The sequence below is a fragment of the Neophocaena asiaeorientalis genome, unplaced genomic scaffold, assembly GCF_003031525.2.
Source record: "Neophocaena asiaeorientalis asiaeorientalis breed wild unplaced genomic scaffold, Neophocaena_asiaeorientalis_V1.1 scaffold359, whole genome shotgun sequence".
NCBI lineage: Eukaryota > Metazoa > Chordata > Mammalia > Artiodactyla > Phocoenidae > Neophocaena > Neophocaena asiaeorientalis.
In genome coordinates, this window is record NW_020174137.1 from 812,309 (window position 1) to 822,550 (window position 10,242).

General features: G+C 45.0%; 1 protein-coding gene across 1 annotated transcript; it reads right to left on the bottom strand.

Annotated features, from left to right (window-relative positions):
- Nucleotides 1-1,087: 1,087 nt before the first annotated feature.
- FOXG1 (forkhead box G1) lies at nucleotides 1,088-9,343 on the bottom strand. Its single transcript, XM_024754948.1, has 7 exons — nucleotides 9,178-9,343; nucleotides 8,952-9,115; nucleotides 8,272-8,367; nucleotides 6,990-7,244; nucleotides 5,186-5,280; nucleotides 3,580-3,713; nucleotides 1,088-3,100 (listed from the first exon to the last, which is right to left on the bottom strand). Exons 1-7 carry the CDS (start codon nucleotides 9,341-9,343, stop codon nucleotides 2,022-2,024), a joined length of 1,989 nt encoding a protein of 662 aa, XP_024610716.1. The 3' UTR covers nucleotides 1,088-2,021.
- Between the last annotated feature and the right edge of the window lie 899 nt (nucleotides 9,344-10,242).

Genomic DNA, 10,242 nt, shown 5'->3' on the forward strand with positions numbered 1-10,242 from the left:
AGCTTATTGCATTACTGCAGAACACATTTCAGACTATACAATTGTAACAAACGAACAACTTGTCCTCCATGGACTCACCACAGGATCCAATTAGTTACTAAACCTTTTAGTTAGGTTTTCTAATTATTTTCTGGAGTCATAGCAATTGAACTGCTGAAACAATTCAAAAAAAAAAGTTTTCATTTTGCTTCAGGTTTATATATATGCATATATATGCATGCATACGTATATTGCAAGTTAAAACAAAATTATGACTGTAAGCAAAAGGACAGATTTCTAGATAAAACTACACAGACATATTTAAAAGTGAATCAAATAAATACCTCTATGACGTAAAAATGAAAGAAAAGGAGAGAGAGGCATTTTACTTCTTCTGAACATCTAGAATTGTAAATTGTTATAAGTTAAAAATAAAATATAAACATTGATCTGCAAGTCATTACAACAGGTGATCACTTCAGCAAAATCTATATTGCAACTTCAGCACATCTTTATTAGAACTCTTTCATTGTGGGTAAACAGCCACAAAAATAAATGCTGACTTAGAAAGTATAAATACAAATATTTAAACAAAAATATTTGCAGCATTCATAGCGCAAATTGTACCTGAACTGAAGGGCTCTGTGTGTCTCTCTGTATATATATATGTATATATTACATATGTGTGCATTATATTCACTTCTATCTAACCATATACATATATTTATTTATAATTTTCCAAGTGCTATAAACAAGATACCTGAAACAAAATATATAAAAAGCATTCTATCAACTGATTTGAAAATAAACACAAGGTAAATAGCTATGCACATAAAATAATCTTTTTGCTGTATATCTACAGAAACTTAAAGATATCAGCTGAAAAGCCTATATTTTGTTTAAAGCTAGCGTTTATTAAATAGCCTGCTCCTTGTAAAATTTGACTCCACAATGGAAAAAAATATTTTCATTTTAAAAGTCTTAGTTCAAATGAAAGGAGCAGTTCAAATTTTAGTTGGCTGAAAAAGCCTTTGAATTCCCTAGAACTTTTAATGGTCTTTCAAAAATTAGCTCTACTTAATAAAAGAGACAAAAGTATCAAGATATATATGAATTTAGCCTATTTTTTTATTTCTGTGTGTTCATAGTAAACATTTTTTGTAAGTGACAAACACGGGCATATGACCACAGTATCACAATCAAGAAATTTTAAGACAACATTAACAATCACTCAAATTTATGCGGCATCTGCGCAACACAGGTTACATATTTGCAAGGTTTACCTATAAGTACAATAGGTATTAACATTTCACTACATTTAGAAAAAATAAAAGTGACCTGTTAGTGACCACATACATCAAAATATACACAACACAAACTGAAGGCAATCATTAATTTTGTCCCCTTCCGATTCTCTGATTCATTTGAATAGGCAGTGCTGCCAACTGAAACAACTTTCTTTTTTTTTTCTTTTTTTTTTTTAATACTTAGTATACCAAGTGCATTTTCTAGAACCCAATCTTTGGTCTAAAAGTAAACAAAAGAAAAAAAACAGGTTTTTTAAAAGAAAAAACAAAACAATAAATGGCCAAAATAATTTCTTGGGTACCTTTACTACGAATGCTTCTTAAATACAAATTACAGTTTAACATTTTTAAACTCTCCCCATAATTTAGGTTGTTCTCAATGTCTGCATCCACCATAAAGATCCATGATAACTTATAATACTGCACACATGGAAATCTGGCGGCTCTTAAGGACAGACTTGTCAGGTTTGAATGAAATGGCAAAGCAGTCACTATTTAGATACACATTCTACTATAATTTTGACTTCCAAACCTTATATTCTACAATGTATTCTCCCCACATTGCACCTCGCTGACACTCCACACCTTGTTAGAATAATAAACAACCCTAAGACTGAACAAACGTACAGAAATGCGGGGGGGGGCTTAATAAAAAATACCTGGACTTATTTTGTAATTATCATTTACAATGCAAATGTGTGTAAAACGTTCACTTACAGTCTGGTCCCAGGGATGTTAATGTATTAAAGGGTTGGAAGAAGACCCCTGATTTTGATGTGTGAAATAATCAGACAGTCCCCCGGACAGTCCCGTCGTGAAACTTGGCAAAGAGGGTCTTAAAGACTCACAGGGCAGGGTCGAGGGGGCCTGCGGAGACGTGGACGAGGACGCGGCCCGGGCGCTCATGGACGTGCTGCTCTGCGAAGTCATTGACGGGTGCGGGACGTGGGGGAAAAAGTAACTGGTCTGGCCCGCGAGCAGGTTGACCGAGCAGGGGTTGAGGGAGTAGGTCCCGGAGCAGGGCACCGACAGGCCGCAGGGCACCGAGGCGGCGAGCGCGGCGGCCGTGAGGTGGTGCGTGGCGTACGGGATCTCCCCGTTGACCAGACGGTCCACGCTCAGGCCGTTGGCTGTGGAGAAGGAGTGGTTGTTACCCAGCGAGTTCTGAGTCAACACGGAGCTGTAGGGCATGGGGTGGCTGGGGTAGGCCGACGTGGTGCCGTTGTAACTCAAAGTGCTGCTGGCGCGGGGGTGGTGCAGGGACAGGAAGGGCGACATGGGCCAGTAGAGGGAGCCGGCGCGGTCCATGAAGGTGAGGCCGGTGGAGGTGAGGCGCGCCCCGCGCTTGAAGGCCAGCTTGGCCCGCGACGTGGTGGAGCGGCGCCGCAGCTTGCCCGTGGTGCCGCCGATGAACACGTCGTCGCTCGAGGGGTCCAGCATCCAGTAGTTGCCCTTGCCCGGGTCGTCATAGTGGCGCGGCACCTTAACGAAGCACTTGTTGAGGGACAGGTTGTGGCGAATGGAGTTCTGCCAGCCCTGCTTGTTCTCGCGGTAGTAAGGGAAGTTCTTCATGATGAACTCGTAGATGCCATTGAGCGTGAGCCGCTTCTCTGGGCTCTGCCGGATGGCCATCATGATGAGCGCGTTGTAGCTGAACGGCGGCTTCTCGTACTTGCCGTTCTTCTTCTCGCCCTCCTTGCCCCCCTCCCCGTCCTTGCCTCCCTCCCCCGCCCCCTTCTTCTCCTCCCCACGGTGGGAGCACGCTGCGTCGCGGCCCTTCTTTGCGCCCCCTCCACCCGTTCTACCCCGCGGGTCTGCTCAACCGAAATCCCCCTCTTAGGGCAAATATCTCACATTTCCGGCTTCCTTTTCATGTAGTGGGTCATTTTCGTTTGAGCGTCAATATTTGTCCTTATTGATTAAAGTTTGTATCCAATTTTATGTTTAAAAGCGGGGGCGGTGGCGGCGGCGGCGGTGGTGGAGAGAAGAGTGGGAGTGCAGGGAGAGGATGCAGCGAGAGGGCAGGAAATGGAGGAGGGAGAAGCGAGGCACTACTTTCCCGAGTCGGCCTTGCAGGCCCGGGTCCGGCATTTCGGAGCCCGTAGGAAAACGGTGCCCCTCCTGGGTAACACTCCTCCGAGGTTTCGGAGGGTTGGGGAGGGAAGGCCCACCTCTGGCGTGGGAGGGAGGTCTCCTATACCTTGGGGGAGGAGGGTCCGGCAGAGGTTTGGAAATGAAGGGATAAGGAGAAGGAAGTGGGCTGGCGAGCGCGGGGCCAAACAGGGTTACTTACTCGGTTCCTGCGGCTCGGGCGGCGGCGAGCTCGGGCGCCGCCGGGAAGCCAGGCCTGGGGCTCCCGGCGCTGCGGCGGCGGGCGAGGGCGGCTCAGTGGTGGGCGCGTTTGATGGCCTTCCGAAATGAGGGGTGCTCAGAGAGAAAACAATACCAAACAATCTCGAAATAAACCAGGTAACACATGCTCTCTATGTGCGTCTCTTCCCCTTCTCTCCCGCTCCAGACCTTCGCTCATGCTCTGGGTGACTCGGTGCCGTTTTCTCCTCGCTGCTCCAGCTTCTCCTCAGCTTCTAATCCGAATTGGAAGCGAGTAGCCGCGAGCTATCACCCTGGAAATGTTTTCATTTTGCTTGTTGACATTGGAGGGAAAATGAGGGTGGGCGTCTATTTCTTTCGGGTTTTTTTTTTTAAGCCTTCCAATTTTCACTCCCTCTTTTCTTTTTCTTTCCGTTTCTCAAATGCTTTTAATTTGTGCGGGCCTTAATCCTGAAATAACCGCATGCTTCAGCCAGCCCTTTCCCATCCTGAATGCTGCTGGAAGGCGCCTAGGAGCCTTGGGAACGTGGGTCCCACAATTCCAGCTTCTTGGGCTTTAGGACTGGAAGGTTCGGTTGAGGATTGAAGTGAGTGGGGAGATTGTGATTCGGGGGCTTTAAAGGGATCCCGTGGCCAGGGGCAGGGCTAAGGCCCAGCATTTCCCAGGGATTGGAATTTGGTGCAGGGCATACTGATCAAAGGCTGTTTCATCCCACATGGGCACGAAACATACCACATTTTACGGAGGATGTAGCCTGAGAGGAGAGGGAGGTGGAGGAGAAGCATAAATGAAAAGCACCTTTTCACTCTGTAAGGTAAATCATTATAAAATGTAAACCTTTCTTCACCTCGATAAACTCTCAAATTATCTGACAGATTTGGTATTTACGAAAACGAAGGAAGAAAAAGCGGTGCTTATGTACGATGTTAAATTTCAATTCTAATATAAAGAATGCAATTGATGAATACTCAGGTTAATAGGGAGTTATTCCACTCTCCCCATCCCACCCCTACCTTGAAATTATGAGAGAGAGTAAACTCTGAAGAGAATAATAGACAATTATAAATAGATAATGATTTTTAAATATGGATCTATTAGGAATGGCATAAAGGAGCTTTGAACATTGGACTAACCTCAACTATCCATTCACTGTATGTGTGTGTCTTCCCCCTATTTCTACATAAGTCCTTCCTTTAAAACAAACTATATTTACATGTGGGAAAATTCAAGGGTTCCAGCTATCGCCGTTAGTGGTGACATGGCCCCAGACTTTGACTTCTAAGCTCCTGATTTCTTACAGAGCCGGGTGAGCTCATGGGTTTTGCGGACTCGGCTGGAGAGATCTGTGGGCCTTCCTCTTTCTGCTCACTTTTCCTCCTCCCACTCTTCTCCCCTCCGCAGGCCTGTTATTCCTCCTTTTCCTCAACTCGCATTCCTGCCTCCTCCCCTCTTCCCGCCTCCTCCCCCTCACTCCCCCCACCCCTCTTCTCCTTCTATTCCACTCCCTCACTCCATTCCTCCACCTACTCCTCCCCATTTCTCCCCCCACAGCCCCCCTTCTCATCACCACTTATAATGGCACACAAGGGCTCCCTCTGAGGTGGACGGCCCGGTACGTTTTCGTAGTCGGTCTAGCGTGAAATGATTCGGTGTAACCGGATTCTTGGGAAAGGACAGGTTACGTAAACATTTACTGATGTGGAGTAACTATACTATTTGTACTCTGATATGCAGGAAGGAAAGTGTTGATTAACACAGAAGAAAAAAAAGCGAAATTAGCTGATTGCATGCTCATAAGTGCAAGCTGTCATTGAACTGCTTTTAAAATAGACACAGCTGGGTGTTTGTGTTGAAAAATTTCTTGTGTTTTTGCTAATACTGAAATAAGCATGATTTTGTATACCAAACATTTTCAGATCATTAAAATTTGTAATCTGTGCTGGTTTTAAACACAAAGAAAAGAAACAGAATCATTTCGATGTAAAATTTGCTGATATTATATTAACTCAATCAGGTCTGTACAAATTGTGCATTGTGCCTCCTAAAATCTGTTTGATCAATTTAATACACAAAGTGCCAAACGTGGGTATTGTTTGTTAACATTGGACATTTTATTCAAATCCAAGCTCAGCAGCAAACTGGAGGAGCACTCCTTGAATCCAACACCAGCACTGACTGATGAATTTTTAATGTTTTAAGGTGTTTCTTAGGTCAAAGCTGAGTGTTCATTGTTTTGTAGTCCTGCATAAAATTTTAGCAGGTGAAAATAAGTTTTTCTTCTGTTTACTTTCAAATAGCAAAAACTGGGGTCTGCTAATGAGAGCTGGAATAATCTGATTTTATGTGCCAGGAGCTTATATTGACTGGGAAAATGTTTTGCATGCTAATTAAAAATGTGTTATATTATTTTAAGGATTGCATGGATGCAAGTCTTAAAATAGGATATTTGTGTAGGAATAAATAGATTCCAGTTTAATATAATCATATTAAAGATATATTCTCCCTAATGACAAAGGTTATTTGCAATTTGGGGGGGAGGTGAGTTTGAATTCCTTTTAATAATTTTAATTAGACTTTATGGTGAGATAGAGTGATATATATATATATGTATACACACACACACACATACATATATATATATATATATATATATATATATATATGGGCTTTTTCAACAAAACATGCACTGTTTACTCAGCAGCCCACATTGGTCTCAGCAGTGGCTTCTTTTTAGAACTGCTACTAGATGAAATGGAGGGGGAGGGGGCTCTTGGACAGAGTATTGTGCAAGTTGAAAGTCCCTGGATGGAGCTTTGTATATCCTACCGGCCAATTCGGGTGCAAATTGGATTTGAACGACTGCCACATCCACCTCAGGCCTCTTTCCTAAACACAAGAAGCCCTAACTCTGTATTTCCACCTCATGCAGTCTCTGTGATTACCTTCAGAAGACAGAGGGCATCCGGTGGTCTCAGATCTGAAAAAATTCTTTATCACTTTAATATTGTCTCATCATCAGCTTAATCTTGATCTCTCAAACACACAGATCTGTAAATGTACACTGGTAATGTCAAAGTCAGAGCAAATGTAATTTTCTGGGATATATAATGGTAAACTTATCCTCTGTTTGCCTCCCCCTTCACCCCCCAAAAGAGGACAGGCCTTGTAAAGAGTGAGCAGTTCCAACGGAAGAATTCCTTGGGAAATGAATTAGATTATTCTGTCTCTAGTTTTAATTAATAGCCAAGGCCCCACAGCCAACTGCAGGGAGCAGCACGTTTAGCTTCTCCATCTGGCGGTGCTACACTGAGTCTTCCTTAGGGCCTATTTCCCGCTTTTGGTTGGTGCCTTGCTTCTTTTTTCCTTGTTACCTGCTGGTTAAAGGAGGGCGAGCCATTTTTGCCTAAAATCCACCCTGCTCTCGGCTCCCTGGATAGGGTGTCCTTGGAGCGGCACCCAGCGCCAGGCTCTGGGTAAAGCCCTCTTCCTGCAGATGCAAGGGGAGTCCCTGACCCTGTGATGTTTGTGAGTGAGCGGAACCCTTGCAGAGGCATCCAGGTATTTCCAGAGATCCTGTGACTATCAAGGTCTGCTCTCGCTGAAGCCAACTCTTCCTTAATCCCTTCCTAACAGCAGGTAATGGTGCTAACATTTAGTGATTGTAAGTTACCCTTCAGTGTGTTGTATCCTTGTTCTGAGGGTTTTGGTTACAGGTTATACGATTAGGTTTGCGAGAACAGTAGTGAACTAAACTTCTCAGTAAGAGGTCTTCACACCAGGGAAGTGTTACTTTTCTGCAGCAGCCTTGCCTCGTCACTCATTAGGGAGCTGCAGGTTGTCAAGCGGCTGCTCTTAGAGCACGCGCACGCACCCGCAATATCCCCAGGGACGCGCACACGTGCACGCGCACACCACAAACACACACACACACACATATACACACACACACACCTCACTAAAACTAGATTAAGAAGCCGATGATTAAGACAAGCGTCTACTAGGCCTGTCATTTCAGCATCCTTCCATCATAACATTGTGGCACCGGCAATTTTGCTTGAGAACTTTGAGAAAAAATAATTCATGGGAGAGCCTCGTATTTGAGAGTCGAAATGTTTAACTTGTATAAGCTGGGGAACCACTTCGGAAGTGAGAAAGTCCAAAGTTAAAAATTTTTTTTTTTAAGTAACGAAGAAGAAGAGAAGGAAGAGGAGGTCTGGATAGAGACCCTGGGACTCCCCAGGCAGGTTGCTGTGACTCTGCCAGAAAGCTTCCAAGCTCTCTGAAGGCGAGCACATACTGATCCAAAGGAATCGTCTTGAGACCTGCAACAAAATACACTTGGGAGAAGCTTCTTCCCAATATTACCCCCACAGAGAGCCAGGCGTGGAGAAATCCATGACAATGGTCCTTTGACCACCCCAGGGTCGAAGGACTTTTATAAAGTCTCTCTGAACAACCTCTCAGTCGAACACTCTGCACATCTCTTGTAAATATAAAATGGCCAATAGTCGTTTACATGTTTCCTGTTATTTGCCAGCATGCTTGGGATCTCTGAGGGTGGACAATTTGCAGAGGGAGTTGAGTCCCTGATAGTGTGAGGGCAGGCCCGTTCCATTTTTTGACCTGATCCAATTAGGAGAAATAGTCCCACACCTTTCGGGCAATCGTGCCCTGAGAGGCCAATTTCTCATTTTCCTCCAGAAGCCCTAGGAAATGGCGCAGCCCATCCTTCAGAGGGGTCAGGAAATGCTAAAGGGAAAGACAAAGAGTGGAAGGGGTGATGGTAAACGGGAATGATGGAAGCTAGTTCTCAGGTCCTTATATTTAACCCTTCAGTCTATCTGAAAAGGGAGGAAGTGAGAGTTGGCAAAAGTCAGCACACAAGACAATGCTACCTTGGATTTTTCACCAGTGGGACATGGAAAGGGGGGGGTAAAATGACTTCATAAGTATACATCGGCCTGAAAGAAGAACTTACAGGCCTCAAAATGCTGGTCTCCTAGAGTTCGAGCTCCTTAACTATCCCATCCCTGTTCTCCTTAATTAGTTGGAACTTCAATTTGATTTCCCGTAAGACACCGAATAATCTACTTTGGGAAATGCTAACAGCACTCTTTGGAGAATATGGGGCATCGAGTTTCCTCTATTCTGAAGCACCATCCCAAAAGGTCCCCCAAACTCCAGTCGTTGTGAGGAAAGGTGAAGCGGTGCAGCTTAGTGACAATTATTAGGACGGTCAGCTCTGAACCAGTCACCCTCTCAATAGTTAAAAGTACACGAAGAGCACCGAACAATAGAGAAGATTGATAGTATGTTTTAGACAATGCTCGCACCCACTGACGGTCGTCAGGAATGATGAGGGAGAAAACTGCCTGCGCTGGGGTGAGCAGGCCAGGAGGCAAGCAGAGACCCTTCCACCCCAAAGTCCCCCTTCGCATTTGAAAAGTCGCATGAGACAAAGTAAACTGTTTACTAATCGAATACGTCCGCTTCCTTTCTAAAAACCCAAGTGGACAAACCAATGAGCCAGTTTTTACTTCGTGTCTGTCTCATACCCACCTGTCTCCTCACTCTCGAACTGCAGTTCCCGTAGGTCTTCCCCTCCCCCTCCAACTTGAAGCAGTGGAAAATATGTTGGAGCAGCGTTTCGAAAAAGGTCCTGATCCTCTCCCTCCCTCGCTAACCCCTCGAGGCTGTAACGGCGACGGTTCCCTGCGAGGAGCATCACGGAATCCGGGCTCCCAGGGCCTGCGCTCCGCTCCTGCCTGCTAGCACCCGCGCGCCTACCCCGCGCTCCTTTGTCGCCCGCGCCTGCCCAGCGCAGTCCTGCTAGAGGACTTGCTTTTAGGTTTTATTTCCGGATTTACCCCTCTTAGAGTTACCTTTTCAGCCCAGATGTCTCGTGTTTGCACATCACGCCGGAAGCACGCATACAGATCAATATTTTTGGGCTAAGAGGTCATCTGCCACAGTGAACGTGGGAAAAAAATAGAGCCCAGTTAAAGGTTTTAAGCTTATTATTTGTATAAAGCACAGCTCAGAGTTAAAAAGATTGGGGTGCGTGCAGGTGAAGTTAATTTGAATATTCAATTACATAGAAGGGGTGTTGGACCCAGTGGGGGAGAGCAGTTATACCCCTATTTGTCTCCTGCCCTTTGGAAGGAGCCGAAGGCAGGGAGGAGAGGAGCGGCCAGGGTAAGCTAGATGCAGGATGGCTTCAGGAACAAATTACCGCTATGATGTGCAAACAAAACAACCCTACTCTTCCGTTTCAGAAACTACAACAAAGGTAGTGGGGAGGGTCACTTTTATTTTAAAAACAATCCTAGGTAGGTTCTTGTTTACCAATTTTAGTATCTTTCTTCTGAGCTTGTCCTAAGGCACGCAGGAGAGAAAGTAACGTTCAAGAAGAAAGCCGGGTCGGCAAGTTTGGCTCCCGAGCGTGTGAACTATGAATCACCGCGGTGAAGATCTTTTTTTTTTTTTTTTTTCTCACCCTTTTCTTTTCTCCTGGAGCGTGAACTTGTTAGATAAGATAGATGAGGCCACAAGGATGTGGAATCGCTGATAAAGCCCGGCTTCTTGGAGAGCAGCCTGTGAGGCTGCTGCGTTGCCTCGGACGGA

Bases quoted from the DNA above. Each gene is read 5' to 3' on its own strand.
- FOXG1 (XM_024754948.1), bottom strand. From the start codon at position 9,343: ATGCTCCTCGCAGGGAACCGTCGCCGTTACAGCCTCGAGGGGTTAGCG. The intron at 8,368-8,951 runs GTGCGAGCATTG...CTTTCCCTTTAG, and splicing joins TTCCTGACGACCGTCAGTGG to CATTTCCTGACCCCTCTGAA. The intron at 3,714-5,185 runs GTGATGAGAAGG...TTTCTCTCTGAG, and splicing joins CTTGTGTGCCATTATAAGTG to CACCCCTCATTTCGGAAGGC.